The 26,448-nt window shown below is 42.8% G+C and overlaps 1 protein-coding gene across 6 annotated transcripts in view; it reads right to left on the bottom strand.

Moving 5' to 3' along the window:
• The window catches only part of MECOM (MDS1 and EVI1 complex locus), a gene marked incomplete at its 5' end in the record, with an annotated part of 572,227 nt that extends 547,611 nt beyond the window's left edge, over positions 1-24,616 (bottom strand). For all 6 annotated transcript variants that reach the window (XM_079704200.1, XM_079704201.1, XM_079704203.1 and 3 more), the window contains one exon: positions 24,580-24,616. In XM_079704200.1, the coding sequence (XP_079560326.1) occupies positions 24,580-24,616 (37 nt within the window). The remainder of the gene's footprint in view (positions 1-24,579) is intronic.
• Between the last annotated feature and the right edge of the window lie 1,832 nt (positions 24,617-26,448).

Genomic DNA, 26,448 nt, shown 5'->3' with positions numbered 1-26,448 from the left:
TAGTCTATAACATGACTGAGAAATAAATGTTTGTTTTATGAAGTCAGAGAGAATTTGGAATTTATCTGCTCTAGCAGCTGGCTTTCCTATATTAATATAACATCCTTCCAAGCTCCAGGGATGGGTTCTGATTTGGTTCAGAGATGGGCATGTATCCAAGGTCTGAGTCAATCAGTGCATGGTGTTCCTCCAGCCACAGAAGTTTCTTCAGAGGCTGACATAGTGCCTAAGTCAGTCCAATTAAAGGAAAGGTTATGATTTTTTTCAAAGTTTTAGAGAAAACAAGCCTTCTCTCTCCTTCTGAATATGAATAAGGAAGCATGTAGTAGAGCATTCTGCATCAGTCTATGGATAAAGCCAACATACAGAGGAAAGAAGAACAAACTGATAAATGGAACCAGATAGCTAACCAAACTATGCCAGAAGCATAATCTACATATAGATTTTAAAGTTTCATAAGCTAATAAATTTCTTTCATTTTTTAAGCCACTTTAAGTTTGTTTTTCTTTATTAACAAATAGTATCTTTTAGGCATAGCTGATTACACGCAAAACTCCCACAGTCAATATAAGAAAAAGAAATAAATGAAGACCAATTACATCATTAAATATAATTCAGAATTCACCGAATACATAAAGGATATGTATATATAGTACATATAGGACATGTAATCAGTGATGAAACATTAATCACAATTCACAAATATTTATACCTATATCAGTCAGAATAGGCTGGGTTTAGCTGCTCTAACAAATAACTCCCCAAATCTCAGTGATTTATAACAAAAGTTTATTTCTTGCTAATATTATGCTATGTGCCTTATTCTGGGTCAACTATGACTCAGCTCCATCTTTCCTCTAGGCCCTAACCTGCTAAAATAGCCTCTATCTAGAACATTTCTGCACTAGTGACAGAGAGAAAAGGTAAATCATGGTGAGCCACATGCTGAATCTTAAAAACTTCTGCCTGTTCACATGTATCAGTCAGAGCAAGCCTAAGGTCACAGGGTAGGGAAGTATAATTCACCCCCAGAAAGGGGCAGTGAATATTTACTTTGAACAATATTCAAATATTTTATTTAAACAATAAAAGTCTGCCACAGTACCTAAAGCTGATAAACCATATATTACCTATTAAAGGAATAAAGACCCTAAAGAATAATCAGAACACAACCTTAACATTCATTGGCCCACAGATCAGAATCTGACAATAAGTTCATCCATGATTGAAAGAAACCAGGCCATCAATAAATAATTACTGAAAAGTCCTTTCCATAACGTTGCCTTTTACTCTTCTAAAATTTTGATGATTACTACTGAGATGCCAGTCAGTAGAGGGCAGAACCAAAAAAAAAAAAAAATCAATACCTTAATAGAATTTGAGGAGAAACCTATCTACAGGAGAATGTCCATCCCTCCACACTATTCTGATATTTGATTTTACTTTTGGGGCCACTCATCTATAAAGGTAGGTGGTGATAGTAGCAGCTTTACAGAGGACATAGGACTGAAGAGGAGGATTTTGCTGAGAATTTCAGAGTGCCAGGCATAATACAGATACAATCTCACAAGACAGCACAACACCTCTATGAGGTAGGTGGTCTCACCTCTGTCCTACAGAAGTGAAGTTGATGTCCAAGGCTGCAGAGCTGCTATAAAACCCTAAAACCTACACCTCCCTTAAGCCAAGGTTTGCTAAAGCAGAGACAAGATCTGACCTCACCCAAATTGTGAAGAGGTGATTCCAAGCTTACATCATTCTCCCTGGCCCAATGAAAGCCCTCACTTGGAAGAGATCAGCCATCCGTGGGAGTGAAAGATCAACATTCTCCTACAGACCCCAGGAAGCTTTTGACCAACCACCTGAAGCCCTGGCAGTGACATTCCAGGCTCCACAGGCAGGAAGAATCTGCACTGGGTGAGCAGAAGTCTTCCCATGTAGGCGCCTTGCCCCCTGTGATGCTAAAGGCCGCCCTGAGATGGGAGTTAAGGAAGATGAGAGAGGGGAAGAAAATGGGAGGAAATCTATTCACTGATCAAGAAAGACTCATTTGGTGAAAACCCCAGACCAGAGCAAGATTAAGGCGTCAGGAGGCCAGTTGCTGAGGTCTAAGGGGGTGAGCTGGAGTCACAGCAGTGACAAGAAACAGGAGAGCACTTACAGTTATCTCAGGGCATGGCAGGCTGAAAGAAAATTAGTCAGCGTACCGACTGCTCTCTATTTGCACGGGGCACAGATCTGGGTGAGTCAGCACTTCTGTGTGACTTTAACCCCATGAAGCCAACTCCTTACTGATAAGGTTGCACCTTCTGTACTCCTGTGCAGTGGGGAGACTTGGCCCTGTTCACCAAAGGTTTCACTGCATGTCTGTGGTCAGCCTTTCATTTCCCCTGCAAATTATTTTATGATATATCTGTAATCTGCAATTATGGGGTATTATCACAAGTGTTTGATTCACAAGAGCTAGAGGACCATGTTGGCTAATTCAATACCAATGTGTACGCTATTTTTCAGCTAACAAAGTACCTTCCAGTATATTAACTCATTAAAAACTCCTGCCAATTCTGCAAAATAAGTATTCTCACTCCCACTTTACCAGTAAGAAAACTGAGGTTGGAGGCTGTTAACAATTTGTCCAAAGTCTCATAGCAAGTGGCAGAGGCAGAATTTGAATTTAGATCTTCTGACAAAGGGACATGGCACTGAGGAAAGAAATTCAGAAATAAGAGAGGACAATTGTGGGAATGCATTAGAATGGAGAAGAAGGTCCATATGACAGCTGTAAAACTATTTCAAAGAGAAATGAAGATAAATTAGAATTAAGCTGTCTTTTAATTATACATTTACCAGTGATCCGTCACTGGGAAAGAACTAATACATAGAGTATCAATTTCCAGTAAATATAAATGGCAAATAAGGCATTTAATGAATTGCAAATGACAGTGTTTCTAAAAGTAGTTATCAATCACGAGTAAGGGCCTTCCCATTTATTAATCATATATTTCATTTCAGAAAAGAATCTAACAGAATGGCTTAAAGAGGGTCCAAGGATGGAGTAGATGGTGACTGGGAAAGTAGGCATGAAAAATAAAACTTCTGCTTTATCCATTTCAAACGTGAAGGGAAGACAAGGGAGAAGGAAAATATTCGCAAATGGAGTTTAAAAATCGCCGGGTAACTGATGAAATGTTAAGAAAATTGCAAATTCGTCAACTAAAAGGTATGTTCTTGGGCCAATTAAGAACAAAGAAAGTGAAAAGGAAAGACTCTTGGCTAGAAGTAAAGAGCAGTTCAGAGAAGACAAAGAGAAAAGGACAGAGGGCTGGAAGAGTCTCCATGGTTATGGAGAGGCCTCCAACATTGCCAAATTTCCCCAGAGAGGAAGCCCATCAATTCACATCGTCTCAGGTATTTTCCGTGACCAGAGTTTTATTCAAAACAAAGGTCAAAAGAAAAAGTACTCTCACACTCCCTTCCCCTACCTCATCCCAAAAAGCATTACATGCCTTTGGTCAACAGACTGATTTTAGTATCATTATAAAGTCTTAATAGTTTGTTCTGGATGTGCTGGTAACCCACCATTCAAAGGATTCAGGGCAGAGTGAAATTATCAGGGGCCATAAACCTAATAGCATCTCTCGAGCTATTACAGAAGGCATGGTGCAGGAAAGAAATAACTGCCATTGGATAGTATATATATAGTATATATATAGTACATATATATATACTATATATATATATATGCCATTGGATAGTGTGTATATATATATATAGCATACATATATATATATATACTATATATATATATATATATATATATATATATATAGTATATATAACTGGATAAAAGAATCAGAGCTGTAAGGAAGGGTAAGAAATATCTACAAATGGTTACCATAATTGGCCAATCAAATTTTGCCTTTCTTCTAATTTTTAAATTACCCAATTATTTTACCCACTTATATACAAGGGTGGAAATGTCTGCAACCAACTCTGAAGCAAACCAAATTGCCTTTTTTTCTAAAGAGATTGAAGGATTCAACTTCTCATTCAAATAACATTGCATATTTATGAAGCCAGAGTCTAATTAAATTACATCAGTCATCAATCTGCTTTTGTTAAACGTCCTTTGCACAGAACTGTTAATAGAGACGTGTGAATCCCCAAATATGAATGTTTACGTATGGAACCCTTAGCACTGTGTTTTCTAAACAGATCCTCTTAGAGGCACGTCCGGTTTGCTCCGCCTTGCACATCCTCTCTCTCCCACACACCTATGTTTTTCTTCCACAGCCTTGCTTCTGCCATCCAGTCTCCCACCTCACAACTCCCATAATCCGAATGGCAAAAAAGTGTGAATGAGCAAAAACCAATTTTGTTATTACTACCATTTCCTTCTGCTTACTCTCAAAACAGAAGCTGCATAAGGGAGAGATCAGTCACATAAAAAATTATTAAAAGAATCTTTCATACAAAATCATTCTCAAAAGGGAAGCTTCCTAAACATTAACTGAGGGGGCCCCATGACAGCTCTGTCCTGGCCATGGGCCTTCACCTCCTGGGGATCTTCTATTTTATCTCAACGGTAGTTAAGGAGATCTATAGCAGAAACAATATTTACCAGTGAGAATGAAATGAGTGATTTCTGCATAGTGAAAAGGATGGCCCTCTACTAAAGATATTCCACTCCCAGAAAATAAGTTACAAAACTTCCTCTGATAGCAAAGGGTATGTGCCTTCTGGTAGCTAAGAAATCGCTTCCCTGTTGTTCCACGCCTCGTCTTCCTTATTTCAAGCCTCAGCTGCAGAATAGAATCATTCTATTTTCTCTCGTTGACCATATATTTTGCTGCAAAACCCCTCTTGCACTGCAGTTTATAACGCTCTTAAAATACACAGATTATCTCAAATATGTGTGATTCTATAGCCCTACTCCTGAGGCTAGAAAATTATACTCTTGGTTCCTAGCATTTTATATTTTATATTCATCTTACACTGGCATTATAATCAAAATAAACATTCAAAAGCTCTTATGAAAACATGGCTTTATTCTCTTTTTTTAAACGTCTGAACCACCTTATCCCTTTACACCTGGTTCGAAGAAAATTCTAATAATTAGAAAATGCAAGTGATCATTTTGAAAGAAAAAACAAAGGGGCAATTAGAGTAATCGTTGTTGAAATAAGCAGCAGAATCCAAATGAAATTCCTCAGAGGATTTGGGCATCATGGTTAATAATTTTGAAACATACAACTTAAACTAAAACTGAAGGAGAGACCCTCAAGTGTCCAAAGATCCACACAAGAACACATTTTATAAGTACACACTCATGCCTTGTTGCCGGCTCAATCCTGTCTTTCAGTAAAGCCATTCTCCTTCACCACAAGTGCACACAAACGTCTATGTTTCTTCACATGGTCTGTTTTGGTGTCCATCCCACTGAGCTCAACGAAACCTCCAGAACCACTGGGCACCTTGAGCCAATGTGCACTCAGGTGCAACTGAACATACCTGGACCATCCAACAACATCCAATACGTTTATTTAATGCATCTTCCTGTATAAGGAAGTGAGTGACTGATAGCATTTATTAAAACCAGCCAAGCATAAGGGTCACTGGCATTCAACATCCAAACTTTCTAAAATATAGGGCAATTCCAGCATGAAAACTTACTCTGCTTTTTTTAACATTCCTGGGCTGAGACATCTATTTTTTTTACAATTCATTTTCCATTTTCCCTCCTTGCCTTCTCTGGAATTTCCAGCACCCCCTTTGCATGGGAAGGTTAGTAGAGCATTTGTGTCTGGGATTTCTAGAAAACCAAAAGACAAAAGAAACTAGCAATATTAAAGGGCTCTCTCACCAATCAGCTGGTGATTCTCTTTTTGTTTGGGTTGTTTTTGTCGTTGTTTTTTAATCTGAAAAACACTACTGTCTCCTTAGAAATGGCTACCAGATCAAAATGGTCAAAAAGATATCAGAGCTCCTGGACTCAAAAGATCATCCATTCTCTGTGATGAAGTCTCCTCAACAGTGGCCTTTCACAACTAGAAAGCTCTTATATATGACTGCTACAAAGGTTAGAAATCATAGGCAGAAAGCAAGTTCATGGAGCCAAGTGCTAAGAAAATATTTCCAAATTCCAATTCTGTGCCTGTAAAAACAGAAAGGAAGCCATACATTAAAACATATACAGACCTGGAATCACCTCCAAAGATAGCATTTGGAGCCACCTTACTAACTCTGCTACCTCCCTCATTCTTTAATCAAAATGACCCCCTTCTTCCCAGTTTCTTATATCCAGGACTCACTGCTCCCCACTGCCTGAGCTCCACCCCCGGAGATTCTGATTTAATTGGTTTGGGGTAGATCCCAAACATTGGTATATTTGAGCTCTCCAAGTGATTCTATGCAGCCACATTTGAATCACTGTATCTTCTCTTAATTTGTCCACTGCCTTCTCCCCCAAAATAGAAAACAAACCAAAATTTTTTTAAAAAAGGACTAGATCTGAGACCTTATTAGCCCTCCGCTTATTTAAATCCCACAGATTACTCAAAGATGCAACTAGCTGAATACTTCATTGCATGGTCCAAGTGATTTGGATATTAAAACAAAGTTGAGGATGGGTGAACAGGACTTGGTTTTAGATGTTGCACACAGAGGAAAGACTCGTAAAGTTGTGGCTTGCTTTCCTTGCCTTAAAAATACACTGGTAACCTTGGGCAAATATACAGTCACAGTGCATTGTTCAGAAAATGTGAATCTGAATCCAGCACCATTCACCAGTAAGTTGTAAGGTGTAATTAGCTTGTGATTTCAGGTAATGAAGTAATGAAGCCTCTCCTAAATCATCCATTGAACAAAGATTTGTAGAGTTCCTTAAATAAAATTAAAAACATAAAGTGATGGAAAACCACACTGCAGATGACTCTGGGAAGAAAGTGGAAGACAGGAGACAACCAGCCCTTGTCATAGAGAAGATTACTCATATAAACTGAGGCAAAATTCCTCTTTACTAAGCGTTGTATGAAATCATCTCTTTAAATGAAGGTGTCCTCTAACCAAAATCTTATTATGCTTATGAGCTCTGGAATGTTCCAACAATGTAATGTTCCACTTTTATTTCTGGATGAAAAAAAATAAGGCAGTGGAGTGTTCAGATTAAGTTCTTAGGCTTCGGTGTAAAGCAAATCCAGACTGGATCCTAGCTCTGTGCTCTGAACTGAGGGGCCTAGAGCAAAGGACTCACGTGTCCCCAGTGCCCTCATTGCAAAACCAAGATAACAATATCGCCTACCTCACAGAGGTGTGAGAATTAACCTCATAACACGTGAACACTCAATAATCTTCACTAGTACTGATACTTGTTGTTGTTGTAAATTATCTCCATTTTACAGATGAAGCAACTGAGGCACAGAGAGGATAAGTAGTTTGTCCATGGCCACATGGCTTGGCAGTAGTAAAGCCAAGTTGTTAGCCTAAACAATGTGGCTCCAGAGTCTACATTCTTAATCCCTCCCTAGCATTTTTAATATTCTATAATTTTTAGAAGCACATTAAATTTACACAGCTCATTACAACTTACAAAAGCTTACACATATGTCCTCTTATTTTTAGCATTACTAGTCTGGAGGAAGCCAAAGCAGAGGTAGTTATTGCTCATATCTTATACTTGAGGACACTGAGCTCAGAGAGTTAGAACCCTGCCCAAGGACACCGGGCTGATGAGTAGCAAAGTTGAGACTCAAACTATGTTTTGTCTCCTTGGCCAGCATCAGCCATCAGAAAACAGGCCATGGTACCCAGAATATTCTGGACTTTTGAGATGAACACACCTAAGAAAACAATCAGAACCTATTTTCAAAGTAAATAGGGCTTAAAATGCTGCAGAGAGCATTTTCTTCTTAGTGAAGTTATTACTAATTGTCAAGCCTACATAATGAGACGTTATGATGTCATCCAGGCAAATCAGGCAAGAGCAATAGAAGGAAATAAATGGTGGTGGTCCATACATCCTGGAAGTAGTGTACAAGTCCTGGTCAATGCCACAGATTCACTTGGAAGGTTTCCTAAGGTGCAGCTCATCGTATTAGGTATCAGAGTATTTTCTCTTCTTGAGAGTAAAACCTTGGTGACTGAGAGATTACCATCACTCAAGGGCAGGAAGAGAGATCTGATACATAGATCATGAGGCCCTTTGAAAGCCCTGGATGAATATCGCTTTTTACCTTGACATTTCCCACCCCCTTCAGATTCATCTACCCAGTAATTTTAGGTCAAAGAAACAAAGATACAATGCTACTTCATGAGTCAAACAACATCTATGCTGCTGTTTTAATGTTGCAACATTATCAACAAGGATGCTTAGATCACTAGCATCTTATGCATTCAGGCACATGGAGAGTTTGCTCAGGATTTCAAACTGTGCCCAGCGGTAATGATGTTGGATGCACTGACTTCTCTGCCAAGCCTAGAGGCTGGAACATTAGCTCAGACACATACACACAGCAAAGCACGATGTTTAGTAAAGAAAACTGGAAGAGAGGGGAGTGCTTTTTATTCTTACTTCTGTTTTACAAACAACAAAATCACATGCCGGCCTGAGAAACGAGCCACTGCTCTGAGCTCCTGTCAGTCTTTGGGTAGCACTATCTTCTACCAGATGAAAACTGAGCCTAAAAGCAAGATGCACCTTTTGAACCATACAGACTTCAATTTGGGCATCAGATCTTTGCTCTCAGACACAGCTACAAGTGGCAAGGAGTTGGAGGAAACCCTTGGAGAGCCTCCAAAAAGAACTTCTTCTTGAACTGTGATTGGAAAGTCTGCTCTAGCTGCACAAGGGATAAAATACTCTAAACTGGTGAGGGTGGGAAGAGCATTTTGCCCAGGTGCAGACCAAGGCTATGGGGCACACACCTCAAGCACTCTGCATCTTACTCCGTTCCTGCCATAGCTTTTCCCTAACTACAGACAAATGTGATGGGTGGACCTTTCAAGAAACATTTTATTGTTCATCTAATATACAAATGCCCGCCATCCTAGGCATTTGGAGTCTCAGAAGATAAATTTAGAAATAGGTCTTTAAATGCATTACACACATGCAAACCTTTAACCCTCAAATTTGAAACATGTTTTTTTCTGAGCTTAGAGGGATATTGGTTAAAGAATTTTTTATCAGAATAGATGTGAAACGAGGTACACAGTCAGTCACATACCACTATCCAGATCATTGTGACTCAACCAGAGTAGGGCTGTGACCCTTGGGCTTGCACTTAGCCCACTGTACTGAAACCATCTAGCCACATGTTCTGTCTCTCCCAATGGACTATAAGTTCCTCAAGTGCAGGAAACTGATTTTATTTCTCTTTGTACACTCAGTGCCCAATGCAGTGCTTGGCTCTGGCTGTTAAATAGGTATTCAATAAATATTTGTTTAACTGGACTGAATTATGTGTTCAGAAGCCTAATTTGTTCTCTGATGCTGCCACCTACCTAGTGTTTACAGATCAAACCCAAAACTCCCACTCCCTCCATCTATAAAGGAAGATCCACAAAAACCTTTGTGCTGGCCCCTAGGCTGTGGAGCCAGCTAAAAGTTTACATGTTATCTGTAAGTGCATTCTACAAAATGAAACCAACGACAATACTTTTACACCTTGTCTGCTTCTGCCCTAGGTTAGAGAACCAGGGAGATTGAATATGCCAGCCATAAGCGTCAATGTGCCACACTTCAAACACTTTAATAAACATTCTCCTCTCATCACTCTCTGCTCACATGCCACCTCCTCAGAGAGGTCTTCTCCAACCACCCTTCTAAAATAAGTCCTGGCTGCTCTCTAGCAAATTACTCTACTTTAATTTTCTCAATACCACAGGTCAACGTCTGGAAGTATATGACCATACACATTTATTTCTCCCAGAATGGGAGCTCTGTGTAGGCAGGGGCCTTGCCTGTGTGTGTGTGTGTGTGTGTGTGTGCTGCCACCTCCCCTTCACCTAGAATTACAGACATTTGATAAACAGTTGAGATAGTCACCAACAACAAGTGTTTATAAAGGCCTGGTTTTGTTTTCAAGTATCTTGAATGGAAACCATATCAGCATTAACACGTAAGTAATTTAGTGAGGCAAGCAATGACCTCCACATCTGACAGGTATTAAGAGAAATGAAGTATGGTATTATTTTCAAATAGAAGATCCCCAATACTTGGAATGGCACTGCAGCTTGTTGGGTATATGGCTTCACAATGTTAACAATATATGTGGAGAAGAGTCAGGCCTAGGATTCAGTATTCCAGACTCATGAAACCACAATGTGGTCATTGATGAGCAGCAACAGGCACACAGTGATCTTTCTCTCAGTTAATAAACCATTAATAAACCATCAGGGGTATGTCTGTCAAGTGCTGATGTTCACTATTTTCAGGAAAGTGAGTGTTTCTAGGATTTTGTTCATTGTGCCTTATATATACTAGGCATTCAATAGCTAGTTATTGAGTTGATTTGATTGATCTCATTTCAAATATGCTTTGAAAATGTTAACAAGAGTAATGCCCCATGGAACAACTTGTATGCATCCATGAAAAAAAAAATTTGAATTTGGAACAAATACTGTACTCTAAGGAATCAAAATTGCAAAGTAAATTAATTCTTAAAAAGATTTATATGACTAAATTTTGATTCCTTGAATGATGCCTTTTCAAATCCAATCTAAAATGTCTAGTGTGTTTTTAATCTAATATAATCCAATGAGCTTTAATAAGTAAAGTTGTTCCCACTAGAACCAAAACCCAGCTATTCCATTTTTGTACACTTCTGTGTAAAGGAATGGGATGAACTAATTTTTTCTGAATTTTTTCTATTTAATCAACAACATCATTGCCAAAGAAAACCACTTTTCCGAAGTCTCTCTAGCCTGGTTTATAACTTATAATCAAAAACTAGAATTTTGCATCTGATGGGCTTTAGTGTGTAACATTATACTGTCATATTTTTGATGCTATAGTTAAAAGTAAGAGATAGTTTCCATTATAAAACTTTTCCCATAGCATGCTTACCCAGAGAAAATCTTTCCAATTCGTAGGTTAGAAATTATTGTGGGTAATTTTTTTAAGAACATGAATAAATTTTTGATTGGCTTCTGATAACCTTCTGCATTTATCTAGTCTCATCAGTTGGTTTAAGCTGTATATACAGGATAGGACAGAGTGATAATAATGTACATGCAAAGAAATCGTAATTTAAAAACAAAAACAAAAACTTGAGATTTGAAACCCTGACAACTTACTTGTCCTTATCCAGTTAGGGGTATATGAATTGATTTCAGCTATAGCCTGTTCTGAGCAGAAGCAGAAAATGGAAATGGGCATAAATATGAAGTCCAGAACAATCCAGGAAGCTTGAAATATCAGTGATATATCACAGTGGATCTCACAAAGATGTACCTTAGCTCTGGCTTTGACCCTTGGACCTAGTGGGTAAAGATGCCTGGAAATCTGATCTGTCCTGACAGGGTGAGGCAACCCTCCATGACCTTCCCAAAGCCCCACTGTGTCCACGGCTCAGAGGCCAGCACACTTCACCCTGAACTGTGAGCTTCCTTTAATTGTACACTTCACTTTCGTTTTCCCTTAGAGTCCTGGTTTGGAGAACTTCTCTGCCCTGTTCTGAAAATGGGAAACTACTCAAATGTCATCCATAGGGGAATGGTTCAGTAAAATGTGTCACATCCAAACAGTAGAGGATCTGCTGCCTTTAGAAGAATGGGTTAGATTGATACATAGTGACAGGGGAAGGGTCAAAGGTATATGATTAAGTTTTTAAATAGAAAAAAGCAACTTGTTGTAAAAAGTTATAAACATATATATATATATATACACATATATATATATATATGTGCTAATAGACGCACCACACTAAACAGTGTATAGTAGCCGTCTGCAGGCAGTGTGTGACAAAAAAGGGTAAACTACCAAGAACTTTCATTTCCTGTGTGATAAATTTTGCAGTTTTTAAATGATTAGAACAAGTATAAATTTTGTAAGCAGAAAAAATATTTCTAAAATAATGAAAAAATATTGATAAAGACTTAAAAGACGTTATATAACAAACATACTAGGGTACAGCAAGTCTGGTCACATGAGTGAACCACTGTAATGCCTATGGCTGGAATTTAGAAGTCCATGAACCACTGAAACTGTATAAAAACTTGTATGCATATTTATATTTTCTAGAGAGAGACTTCATACCTTTTATCAGATTCTTACAGGGGTCTGAGACCCAGAATAAGGTTAAAAACCATGATGCTTCCAGAAACAAAGATAGCTGCTCAGTCCCTCCATTTTTGTTATCATCTTATCATGAAACATTTTATTACTAAATTTCATAGCTCCTGCCAAAGGTAAAGTCTATAATCAGCACCAAAGTATAAAATCGTGGTTCTTCCTACTGTATAGCACAGGGAACTCCACTTGATCTGCAGTGACCTAAATGGGAAGGAAATCTAAAAAAGAGGGGATATATGTATACATATAATTGATTCACTTTGCTGTACGGCAGAAACTAACACAACATTGTAAAGCAACTGTACTCCAATAAAATAAATAAGTATGTAAAATAAAATTTAAAAATCGTGGTTCTTAGTCTCTTCCCTTATTTAAAGGGCCTCCCAATGTTTTAAAAGCAGTTCTAAGAGCAGGACAAAAAGTCACACCCCACTGATTAAATGTAATAATGTCCTTTTCAGCCATATGCACAGACCTAGAGGTTGTCATACTGAGTGAAGTACGTCAGACAGAGAAAGAGAAATATCATATCATATGGCTTATGGGCGGAATCTTTAAAAAAATGATACAAATGAACATATTTATGGAATAGAAACAGACTCACAGACTTAGAGAACGAACATATGGTTTCTGGGAGGAAGAGTGGTGGAGAGGGATTGTTAGGGAGTTTGGGATTGACATGCACAAGCTGCTATATTTAAAATGGATAACCAACAGGGAACTACTGTATAGCACAGGGAACTCTGCTCAATATTATGTAACAGCCTAACTGGGAAAAGAATTTGAAAAAGAATAAATACATGTATATGTATAACTGAATCACTTTGTTGTACACCTGAAACTAACACAACATTGTTAATCACCTATACTCCAATATAAAATAAAAGGTCACACCAGCCTGGTCTTGGGAGAAGAAAACTTCTAACAGGAACTGAAACCCTGAAATCATTCAGAGCTTGAGGACAGTTATCCAAGGCACAAATAGCCCTGTTTTCTCCACAGAGATGAGAGATTTGTAAAATGGTGGATGGGGGAAAGGGGTGTAGGGATTCAAAGGGAGAAAGACATAGCTGCATTTGAATTAAGGGGTCCCCACTGGGTGGGTGGGATTAATTTGATCAGTTAAATAAGATTTAATGCAACATCATTTTGTCAGCCTTAAATAGAAAGAGGCTTTCATTATAAATGAACATTAAAATATGCAGCAAAATTATTGTTGCTATGATCTATATTAGACTGCCTGAATTAGAGTTAGAATTTATCTAAAAACTGGGCTTCTGATGACCTTTGTGAAGCTGACTACCTCCAAGTCCCTAGGAATTACATGAGTCCACAAGCTGTTTCACCATCTCTACCTCGATTCCACTGACAGTCTCCAGAATCAGGTACAGTACAGAGTTTGATAAACCTTAAGATTAAATGTGGATCAATAACAATTTGTAATTTAAGTGAGGAGCCATGGGTTATACCTGCACTGGCAAAATGAGTAGCATTTATTGGTGAAAATTAGGAATAATACTCTACTTTCCAAATGTGCTTTCCAGGTGGTTTATCACTGTCAAAATAAGCCAACTGTGGATTTAGTATGCAATTAAAGTGTCAAATATCCCAGAGTTCTAGTGCTGACATTACCTGACTACGAAGGTTTTACAGGCAAAGAAATTGAAGGGGTTCACATAATCCACCAAAGGCCATTGCTAACCACCATCACCTAACTGTACTGATATCTGCCATATACAAAACATAGAAACAGGCACTGCACAAAACAGAAATGGACTCTCCAGGAGTTTTACAGTTTAGCTCGAAAAAGAAGATACAGTTAGTGAAGACAAGGAATTTATAACAAAATGCCCAAATGACGATACGTAAAAATAATTCCATACTATTGGAATGAAAAGACATAGAGAAAGCACATCTATAGGAGGGATGAGGATGAACCTCATGAAGAAGGAAGGGTTTAAACTAAATCTTAAAGGAGTTAGATATTGATGGTCAAAGTACAGTATGGGTAGGTCTACAGAATATGGCAACATCGTGGCCAAAGGTTGGAAGATGGGAACACAAGACTAGGCTGACAAGAGAGTGAGAGAAGTAAAATGATTAAACGAGTCAGGTTGAATGGACTAATTTGGATAAGGAGACAAATAAGCCTGAAAATTTTATAAAATAATAATCAACATGTTCTTAGTATATTTAAAGCACTTTAGGGCTTCCCTGGTGGCGCAGGGGTTGAGAGTCCGCCTGCCGATGCAGGGGACACGGGTTCGTGCCCCGGTCCAGGAAGATCCCACATGCTGCGGAGCGGCTGGGCCCGTGAGCCATGGCCGCTGAGCCTGTGCGTCCGGAGCCTGTGCTCCGCAACAGGAGAGGCCACAGCGGTGAGAGGCCCGTGTACCGCAAGAAAAAAAAAGCACTTTAAATGCATTAGTTCATCAAATCCTCACATGAAGTAAATATCTTTAGTCTATAATTAAGGAAACTGTGGCACAGAAAAATTAACTGGCTCAATTTTATTTCACCCAGTTAGTAAATGGGGGAGTCAGGATTCAAACCCAGGCCAATCTAACTCAGAACCTGGGCTCAGAATCACCATCTGACTCAAGAGTGGGAGATCCTCAAAGGCCAGGCTAAAAATTCTGGGCTTCAGTATCAGGTGTAAAATTTGGGAGCTGGGTATCTCATAACCCTCATATAATGCTTACAAGCATGGTTCATCACTACTCTACAAGCATTGCTTTATCTGATGATTTTTCCAACAATGTTAACTGAAAGTAACAAGTATTTATTGACCAGTCCCTTGACTGTAGTGCTGATTTAGATATTATAGAGTTCTTCTTCCAGACTTTATTGGGAGAATATGTTGTATCAGTATTCCATCACCATACTTTGCGCTTTTAGTCCCCAGGACTTAATTTTACCTGTTCTTCACCCACCACTTCTGCTAGAAATACAAATCATGACAATAAACAGAATAATGTATGTTTATTTTCAAATGTTCCCTGACACGTATAATCTTCCTGCAAGGAGAGCCACTCTTGTCAAATAATACATCCGTCCCGTAAAAACTGATTTCTCCATCTTAAGTTCATGTCTTAAAAGTCAGTTGAGTTCTTCAGTTACAGATGTACAGGACGTGACATCTGGACCCTCCTAGGGGGCAGGGGTGAACTCTTCCTCTGTTATACCCACAGTAGCCAAATGACTTCTTCTCCCACTGAGGAAAACCACAGAAAACTGTCTCCTAATGATTTACTGCCCAACCCCTAGCCCACAAATCAAAGAATTGGGATGAGTGAGAAATAAGGAAGAATGGCAGCCAGTGGCTATGAGATGGGGAGTGAGTGTTTCAGTTTATTTTCTTAAGCCAATTAATGATGAAGCAGCGTGGAGGGAAAGAAAGACACAACATGGCTGAGAAAGACTTTTTTTCCAGATAAATGGCCAGATATCAGATTCTGTAATAAGTACTTCCACCTATCAAAACACACACACACAGTAACTTTGGGGAGGAGAAGGAAGATATAGATCTTAAAAATACAAGGTAATATCCAGGAAGCCTTGTGGATATCGTAAAATGTTGGAACTTTGAAGGACCTTTGGAAATCATCTAATCCAGACATTGCAAAAACCAGGGTCCATGAACTATACATGACAGACAGAGGTGTTTGGTTGGGCCTGCAGAATGTTGTTTGTTGTTGTTTAAATTGAGTCAACATTTTAAAGTAGAGAAAAATTCACAGAATAATCCAGATATGTGGCTTCTCTTAAAAATGGAAGACCTACAGGTATTTCGGTTTTTTACAATTTGAATGTTTGTGGTAACCGTGCCTCAAGCAAGTCTATCAGTGCTGTTTTTCCAACAGCATTTGCTTACTTCATGTCTCTGTGTTGCATTTTAGTAATTCTCATTGTATTTCAAACTTTTCATATTATTATATTTGTTATGGTGATCTGTGATCAGTGATCTTTGATGTTACTATTGTAATTGTTTTGGGGTGCCACAAACTGCACCCATGTAACACAGGGAACTTAATAAATGTGTGTGTTCTGGTTCACAAAAAAAAAAAAAAAAAAAAAAAAGGAAGACCTAGCGGCACTGGGCGCCCTTTCCCAAATGGCAGAAGCAAGCTGGGGCAGCTTAAGAGAAGTCTTGAAGGCCCAGCTTTTGCCACAGCCCTACCACTGCCTCTTGTTCTGGAGTACAAAGGCTGAGCATCAAATTTTTCAATAAAAATAAGAGAGCGAGCGCTGAGTGCGCATACCACCTTGCCTCACTCATTTGTTGTACCTGCCAACTCCCGTAGGCCTTTGAGTTTACAACCTCTGATCTAGTCTAATCCCCTCATTTAGAGAAGAGCAACTCAGCTAGAGTAGTAAAGTGACTTACAAAACTCAGTGCCTTAAAAGTAAAATTTTCATACATGAGGGGTCCTGACAAATGGAGGATACGCACAACTGAATTTAGGCTGTGTACATGCACCTGGGGAGCAAAGCTGACATCTCAGTCACTTTATTCACACAGTGCCCCTTCCCTTCCCCGAAAAAGGGCAAAGGAAGATTCTCAAGTTTTCAGAATAAATGTACTGCCTAGTTTGGCTTGGTGTAGACAGTTTTGATGTGCCCAAATTTTAGATATGACTCCCATTTATCCTGAGGGTGTGATTTATGAGGGGACATACAAACTGCTTACTATATACATGCAAATACTTCTAAAAATGAGACTGTGTAAAAACAGAACGGGGAGGAGGGGAGGATGTCTAAAAAATCCTCTTCAGAAAATGCAACTGATCTATCAGAAGGGAAGTGACTGAGATTTATTGAATGACAGCTTGTGACTGAGGTATGATGGGTACGTTTACTCTGTTTAACCCTTACAGCAGCCCAAGAAAGTGGTACTGTTACTCTTACTTTGCAAGTAAAGATCCTGGAGCTCAGAGTCATTCAATAGCTTGAAGATGACCTGGCTATTCAGTCAGGGACCACACCCAGATGCAGTCTCTGATGAGCACACTGGTAATGTTCATGACCAGGAAACGTGGCTCATTCCTGCTCACCAATATTTGTTTCCTAAGCCTGCCTGTTGCCAAAGCCCACCAAGGGCTGTGTACAAAGACTTTCATAAATGTCACACTTTGAACAACCTTAACTTACAAAATTAATTGCTTTACGCAGGTTCTTGAAGAAGGTTAAGAAAGCTTTGGTCCTTCCTATTATATAGCCAGCGAGACCTAGGCAGGTGTTGCTGCAAGAATTAATAAAAGTCGCTTCTCTAAATAAAATTTCTCCTTTAGAATTGTTTCGAAAGTTAGTAGTCAAGGATTTAGCTGAATACACAAGCCAAAAGCAGCACGTTTGCGGATGGATAAGAATAATAACTAAAATCAAAGTAAGAAGTAATTCAAGAATGAGAGCTTTTGAAGAGTCAGGAATTTGATTAAAATTCACTTGCTTTTTTCTTCTATAATGAAACAGTTCTTTAACCACAAAACAGCTTTTATAATAATGCAGAAGAGTACGGTTCCAAGTAAAACACTCCCCCCTATTTTAATCATGGCTATTATTTTTGAAAATGAAAATGACTGAGGTCATTATAATCTATTTTAGGGTTTGCATGGGTTGGTGGTATTTTTTTCTTGGCTTTGAGATCTCCATGGTACCAGCTAAATGTTATAGGTTTTGCTATGTGCCCTTTCAAATCCCATTCTTTTTAATAATGTTGTCCCTTACCCACATAAATTAGAGTGAATTCTACTTCCTTTCCTAACAACTCCAGATGGGGTCCACACTTTAAAGAGGACCAGAACTTATGTTTTCTTTTTAATTAAGTGTGTACTTCTTAGAACAAGTATGTTCCCATCTGCATAAAAATGCTGTGGATGTTCAAATGCTGAGAGATTAGTAAAAACGTAAGATTCGTGTGGTCCATTTCAAAACCATACTGAAATATTAGGATAACACATGTGTATCCACCCCTTCCAACTTACAAAGGCAGACAAAGATAGATGAATAAAAATGCCCAGAAACAAAACTCCATCTGGGCAGAGTTCCACACCTGCCAATGCTTATGGAGTGCAGAAGCCTACAGATAGCCATTTAGGACACATCAGTGAAGCTCTCTGTCCTGTAGGACCCAGCAGGCAGAATTATCAAATATCTAAAGACAGTGCAGTTACACAGTCAAGCCTCCCTTTGGATGTGATTAATATTGCACTGACTTTCTGAACTTAGCTTGGTTTTTTAATATAATTCACTACCACATCACACAGAACAGCCCAAGCTCCCTCTAAATAGCACCTACTCAGCCACACGTAAGAGAATGTCTTTGCAAAACACACATGTTGTTCAGGTCTGCCTATTAAAATGCCTTACGCTCTGTTTGTTTGTTTATTTTTTTAAAAATCAACTTGCAAGGCCAATGTAATAAGATGCTGTAGCTTTTATGCAAGAGGTGAAATAATTTTAAACACAGACACACAATGAGTTTATTTATTTAGAAACTTGTTAAATAGAGTCTGGGAATTCAAATATTCAATGTTGACATTGTACAGAACTGGCCAGGAGCCAGAACCCAGTCTCCAGAGGGACCCATTGGACAAGGAATTCAGGCCTTTCTCTCCTCCCACTTGAGCTAATAGGTAGAGGCCATTAGTTATACCCACAGCAATATCTGAACCGCACTCAAATAAGCTGCCCTAGCCAGGGCACTTCAAAGGAGGGTAAGTGTGTTTAGCTTTTTAGTGCTGAACTGGAGCAATATGTCACACTTTTGAAAGAGTTTTGTAAACAGTTTCTTCCTTATGTAGAAACGTCTCTGAAGTTTCTTGTATGGCATGTAAGCAAAGGTAATTAACAAGGATTACACTTTTTTCATTTACTGGGGAAAAAAATATAATACCCATCTGTGTGCAAACTGGGGATCTGGAAGAAGAAACATGCTGTTTCTCTCTTCCTTTCTCCCCTCTCGTGTTTTGTTCCACTTGTTTGTCTCCTTTTTATCCTCTTCCTCACACTTCTTCTCACTACCCAGCCAATTTCCTTGAGAACTCCCTGGTAAACTCGGAAGGCCAGAAGAGTGGGAAGGGGAAAATCTAATTTTAGAAAGAGGACCCTGGCAAATGGAGTGGGAAGGGAACTAATGATTCATACCGGGCCACCCAGCCAAAAAGAAAAGCAGACTCCACAGATCTTTGTAGAAAGGGCCTAGAGCCTCGCTTCCAGCCCAGGAAGGGTTAACCACCTCTCCAGGAAAATGTGCCTGGCGTCCTTAGAGTGCGACTGTCTCCTCCCGACCCATCTCCCCCCTAGCCTCTCTCTTCCCTGGCCAGTGGGCTAGGAAGGGGCCTGCCCTGCCAGGAAGAGTGAATGAGTGTGTTCCCGCCCTCCGCACTTGATGTTCCTGAACCCCTGAGCTGTGAGTGTGTGTGAGGGCGCGTGTGTTCCTGTGCTGTACACGGTCAATGCACACCCGGCTCCGAGGCAAGCAGCGCGCCAGGCACGCAGCACCTCTGAGGATGAAGAGGCAAGAAGCTTTCTGGCCTGAGCTTGGGAGCCAGGAGCCCGGCAGCTGGAGGAGGGAGGTGTGGGGAGGCCTGGGGGAGCACTGCCTCCCTGCTCTCTAAGGCCTCCCCAGCTCCACCCCCAGGCCCCATCACGGCGGGTTCTGACAGGAGGGGTGGGAGGGTGTACCCAGCTCTTAGGAATAGGGCTCTGCCAGGCCCTGAGTACCTTGGGAACAGGGTAAGAGCCATTGGCCAGAAGATGACAAGTCAAGTTCCCCCACTTCAGGGCCCGCTTCCAGCAGAGGCAAAATGAAGGAGCTGTGGGGAGAGAGGAGCCTGGGCCAGGCGTGCCGATGGCAACAAGTCGGTGCTCTCTTGCCCTCCTTTGCCCTACTTGCCCGGGGGGGACGGAGCCGGGAGTCCCCAGCTGTGGCCTTCCTACCCCAGGCAACGTCTGCAGCCTCGGATAACCTGGTCCCAACTCGGAGAAATGAAATAAAATAAACTCCCAAACGACAAGATGTTTAAAGAAAAACTGCTTAGAATTATTACCATCTACTTTTAAAAAAGAAGAAGAAAGTAAAAATGTCGTGGAATGACGCGTTAATTTCTATTCGATTAGTGTCCTACGTGTTGAATCTCTGCGGAGGAGGCCGAGCCCCGGGCAGTAAGGAGAGGACTCTGCTCAGAAAGCCTGCGAGCTGGGCTCCCCCCGCAAAAGACACAATCACGCACACTTATACACACACCGCCACGCGCATCGTCACCCAGACCTGCGACTCCTCAGCCCCTACAAATAAAAACCTGAAAAAGGAGCCTTTTATTCCAGCCTTCCTGCCCCTGTAGCTAATGAACCATCCCCTTCCACAGTGTTGAAGATGAGTGTGAGGGGGAAATGAAAAGCGTTGTTAACCTTCCCCTAAACACAGATTTTTTTTTTTTTTTTTTTTTTGGCGAAACACATCAAAATGCTGCAGGAAGACTGCGCTCCAAGTGCCAAATGCAATAAAGAAGTCCTAAGCCAGGGTAATGGCAAATAAACCGCCTTCCTAAAAGGGGCCTCTGCCTCCGTAGGGCAAGCGCTTTTTCCCTCCTCAAAAGCAGTCTGAAGTAAACAAATAAAATACGTGTTTTAAACAAAGCTCTGTGTTTTAATCTGAGTTTTTTTAAGGATGAAGGAAAACGCAAGTAGTTGGGCATAGGGACAGTGGAGGCTGGAACCTGGGCTTGAGGTTCCTTTACTATCTTAGGTATTGGGCTGCTAAGGTGAGGAATTTAAGCGCGAGAGGAAGGGTCGTCATCTACCTTACCTACTTCAGAGCCTCTTTTTAAACAGAGATCAAGTGTACAAGTAACAAGTGCTCCCCCCTCCCGCCTTGCCGGGGGTCTTGCTAATCTCCTCGCCTTCTGGGTCTTTACGAGACTTCTGCGGGCCCGGTAGCTAAGGCGGAGGGGGGTTATTCGTCGCAACTCGTTCATTGCTGTGATTGAAACCCTGCCGGGTGTCACTTTAGGGAAGTGGGGTTCCTTCGGTGTTTCGGGCCCTAGACATGCTGGGCAGACCCAGCTTCACTTCTTTCCCATCACCAGAAGAAAACAGTTGCAACTGGCATTTCTGGCACGGCCCAGGTGCTGCCCTAGCGGCCCAAGAAAACGGCTGGGAAGTCTCACGGCGCTGCCAGAGCCTGCTTGGCTTTAGTTTTCTTTTCTTAAAGGTGGGAATAAAGGCCAAGGGCTTTAGACAGTACAAATGTCAATCTTCTTGCTTTTCCCTTCTTTATTTTTTTAATGAAATGGTTTATTCCTCCCAAATGATTTGCAACCAATTTATCGGTTTTGACTCTTGTGTAAAAAAAAAAAAAAAAAAACAAGCCCAGTAAGTTGGGAAGTAGGTTGTGCATTCAGTCTGAGTTTAACTTCAGCGGGTACTTTCAGGGTCTGTGGTCCCTAGTTTGGGTTCATGGAATGCTGTACCGTAGCCAAGATCGCGACAGGACTTGGCCACCAAAGAAATTTACAAAACACAAAAAGAATAACAATCTATCAAGAAAACGACTGTTTCTAAGTGATTTGATTCCATTGCAATGTTTACTTTTGCAACAAGAAAGGTGGTGTTGTTTTTTAAAGTATGCTGGTCGCACTGCCTCTTCCTAACCCAGAGAAAGAAAGAAACGGGTGCAGACACAGCCACAAAGTTTTCGTTAGATTCACAGCAGGGGTAGCCGACTGTCTCCGCCATGCGCTAGGAAACTCACGTACTACGCTGGGGAAGGAAATAGCGCTTTAAAATACAAAAAAATCCTTAGTTTTAATATGATTTCCTTTATTACCCAGACTGCAACTGAAGAATTGCATAAAGCAGCGCTCCTGTCTGAGAAAGGCAGCCGCGGTGGCAACAGCTGGAGCAGCGAGCGAGAACCTGAGGCTTAGCAAGAAAAGTTTGTAAGAGTTCGCATCTAGTTATCAGAAAGCCGCAGCAGCATCCTTAGAAACACTAGAGACAAAATAAACGGGTCTCCCACTGGATGAATGACAAGTATCATCAGATCGGAAACCAGGCTCGCTTTCTGGATGTTGAGTGGCCTGTGCATGCGGGAATGTTTTAATACGGCAGCGTACAACTTCGTAATTAAAATAGTTGGAAAAGTTGCCCAAGAAATTCGAAGGGTTTTGTGTTCTGCTTTCACTTCGGTGGATACCAGGCAATGAGGCGCGCGAAGCGTTCGGCTTTCATTTCACAACTTAGGCAGAGTTGAAATCGGCTCTCCCACCCCCTTCTCGTCCCCCCAACCACACACACACACACACACACACACACGCCTAACCTTCAGTCGGAATTGAAGCCTCCAGGCCTCCGAGCATATGTACATTTATTTTTCCTCAGATGAAAATAAAGACTTCGGCCCCATTAAACGCAAACAGGAAAAATAGGAGTTCCACTGGCGCGCTTTGACACTATCGAAGCTAAGTGAAATGAACAATATCCGAAAGAGAAATAGATGAACTGATGACCCAAAGAGCCCTGTACATATGTTGATCCCTGAGACCAGAGCGAAAGGAAACGTATTTGGGCATGAGGGAGTGCTTGGGTGAGGACTGGAAGAAGCCCTGGAAAGACGCCTATGATGACAGCATCTCGCCGGGCTAGACCGCGGACGCTTACCGCCAAAGAAACCGAGCCCGCCGAGGTGCCTCTGCCTGCTGCGCTGCTGTGGCGGGGACACCAAAGGCGGGAAGGCGCGGGGCGTACTTGGCTTTAATACGCAGGGGTGGGAGAGACTGGGGATTTCATTTGAGGCAAGCATCCCACCCCACCACCCCATCTCTACTTTCTCTGGTCCACAAGCAAAACAATTAGAGTTCTGTTTTCAGCGAGGGGAAGAGCGAACGGCGGCCTTTGCTTTTCTGAGGCTGCTCCAGCCCCGCGTACTGACACCTTGAGGAGGAGCGCTTTGGACTCCTCCAGATTGCTCCAGTTCTCGGCACCGCTGGGTACCCTTAGACTCGAGGTAGAAGCATTTGGACAAACCCAGTCCCGTCGCCTACAGTCCCGGCTGAGGCTAGCTTTCTCGGACAGTGTCGGCTCGGCGGGCAAGGCCGGGCAAAGTCACCCAACACTTCTGCGAGAAGAGTGGGGGATGGGCGTACCGTCGCCCCCGCCCCGAACTCAATCGTCCTTGTCCCGCGTGACGAAGGCCGCTCCACGCCGGGCAGGCAGGGGGCGCCGGGGAGGGTTAATGACCCGAGACCTCGGCTACGTCCAGAAGTAGCGCGGGAGGCTCCGCCGTAAGCTCTCCGCGGCCCAGTGTCCCTGCAGCCCGCCCCCTGGGGGTCACTCGGCGCCCAGCCAGCCTGGAGCTCGCGGGCCGGAGCGCGCCCTTTCGGCCTCCTTCTCCTCGGCGGCTGTCGCCGCTGGCTGTGCGCCCTCCACTCCCGGCTCTCCAGGCGCTCGCGGGGCCTCTTCTCTCCCCACCTGCCCGCAGCTCTGCTGAGCCTGTAGCTCGGCTCTGCCCGTGCCCTCCCCCCCCCACCAGACTACAGCCTCCACCCTCGTCTCCCCCACTCCCCACCCCAGTCCTCCCGCCTCGCCGCTCACGCCTGAGTGCACGGCCGAGCGCACAGCGCCCACTACCGCAACTGCCGCTCGGCGCAGCCCGCCAGCCCGCGCAACTTCCAGCGGCCGCCTCGCAACTTTTCCCAACTCCACCACTGATGCCCGCCGCCGCCGCCGCCGCCGCCACTGAGGCTCCCTGCGAGCCTGCCACCCACCCCAAACCCCAGAAACAAACCCAGACGCGAAAAGCCTCCTCTCCCCAGCCCGCCCCCCACCCCATTCCCCGCTCCCCCTCCCACACCCGGGACCAGCTGGTTGGCCAGAGGCAACTCTCCTCCGCCTGGGGGAAAGGAGAGGGGAGGGGGAGACTCTCGCGTCTCCTCTCCCCCACCCCCCACCCCACCCCACCCCTTCCCGCTCGCTCTCGCGCTCTCTCCTCCCTCCCACCCAAGTCTTTGCTGCCCCCACCCCGCCCCCACCCCGGGGTTGCCACAGCTGGTCCGTGCACGGGGTTTGAGGGCTGCCCCGGCTCCTCTGGCGCCCAAACAAGGAGCAAGAGCTCGGGCGGCCGGCGCGGAGGCTGGGACCGGCAGGTTGCTGGGTCTGCTCTGCGCCTGCCCTCCACCCGGGGCCCCGGCGCGAGAGGCAGCCCCGCGCTCCCTCCCGGAGCGCTGTAGACAGATATGCAAGATGGCAGAGGAGGGTGAAAGCCAATAGAAAAGGGATATTGCACCTACTTGTGGCCAGTTTCCTTGCCCTGCCTTTGGATCTCATGCTGTGCCCAGTCCTGCAGCCGCTGGTGTGTGGTTGGGTTTTTTTTTTCTTGGATCTTTTCCTTCTTTTGCTCTCCCTCTCGCTCCCTCCCTCTCCTCTCTCTCCCTCTCTCTCTCTCTCTCTCTCTCTCACACACACACACACACTCTTACACACACTCACTCTCTGTCTTTCCCTCTTTCACTCTCTCTCCCTCCCTCTCTCCCTTTCTCTCAATCCACACTCGCTATCTCTCCAGCATTGTCAGTTTGGACACCTTCGCACATGCGCGCTAGACGCCCCTCCAACATCTCAACGCCGCCAAAAAAAGTTTGGAGCGATTTATCACTTTGATTTGGAGATCTTGTCAGATGGCAATCGCCGAGGAGGCGGAGAAAGGGAGCCACGGGGAGGGCGGCGGGGGGCGGGGAGCGAGCACAGGGAGTCGGAGGGGAGCAGACACCTCGCCCCCCCCCAAAAAAAAAGGAATGAAAAGACTAGGGCAAATGATTGATTTCGTGTTGGAATCACCAGTAAGCTTGTATTATTAGTATTATTGTTTATCCCAACATAAAGTGCAGGAAATCTTCTATACCGTCCTTGGGGAAAAGCAAGAAGTGGGGGGAGGGGAGAGGACGTTTAAAATCTTTCCCACACTAAAGAACTAGAAGGACCGGACTCTCGGCGAGCGATCCAGGAGAAAGTGAGAATCATCCTGAACTTCGGGAAATCTGCTGCCGCTGTTACTGCTACTGAAGCTATTGCGGCTTCTGCTTTCAGAGTTGAAAGCAGCATAAATGTTTCTTCCTTGACTTTAGGTGTAATGCCAACGTTTTCTGCCATCCTTGTAACATATCAGTTGGTCTATTCTCACCAAGTAGTGTTGATCACCCTTGATTCCCAGGTCCGGGAAAGCTTGGGCATTTGACATCCAAGACCTTCTGCCTTCCCTGAGGTCGGCTGTCACCTTCCGGCCTCCCCCACCGCTGCCCCCGTGGCCTCCTGCTGCAGCTCAGCCTGCCTGCAATTTCACTCACTCGCTTAAACCCACGACCTCCCGGGTCACAAGAAGGAGGAGGTGGGGGAGAAATCCCCCCACACCTCTTAAAAAATACATTGTTGAAATTTGCTTTAATTACAGGATTTACCAAAGAAGTGGGCACGCAGAAATGGGGACCTCTTAAAGGAGCTAGCTGTGTTCAAGGTATGAATCAATCCCAAATATGTATGGATTTTCTCTTGGTACAACCTCCTTGCGTTAAACAATTTCGTTCAGTGCCTTCCATGAGCTATTTATGTCCCCATTAATATCTGTTGCAAACCCTGTCAGACACCATAAAAGAAAATTACAATCTTTTTGTCTCTGTGCTGCAACGATACATCCTTGATGTTCAAGTTAAAGGAAAGAGAAAAGAATATCAGGTCCTGGGCGAGAGTTTGGCAAAGGCAGAGTAGGGGAAGGAAGATAACAGAAGGCTCAGTTGTACCTGTTGTCATTTATTGTCAAAACTAAAACTGGGGATGTGAATGAACAAATAGCAAGGGTCAACCCCAAAGGGTATTATCCATCAATGGCTTGCAGGAAATTAAAATTCAAAAGATTCACCCTGCCAGGGATACCCATCAACTTCTCTTTCTCCAGAGCTGTGTAATTCCAGGGGCATTTAGCTGTAAGATACAGGTCCCTGGAGAATCAAGCTACAGGTCCCAAGGGAGACAGATGCGTAATGTTGAAATGTGAGGAAAGGAAGTGGGGAGGCAGAGGAGGGTAAAGGAAGGAATTACACAGAGTAGAAGTAAAACAGCTTCCAAAAGAGAAGGCTCTGGTGCCCAAACACATGGGCACAAGAGAC

The sequence above is a fragment of the Hyperoodon ampullatus genome (assembly GCF_949752795.1).
Source record: "Hyperoodon ampullatus genome assembly, chromosome: 5".
Lineage (NCBI taxonomy): Eukaryota > Metazoa > Chordata > Mammalia > Artiodactyla > Ziphiidae > Hyperoodon > Hyperoodon ampullatus.
Note: the sequence above shows the minus strand (reverse complement) of the source record. Positions and strands in the feature narration are given on the sequence as shown.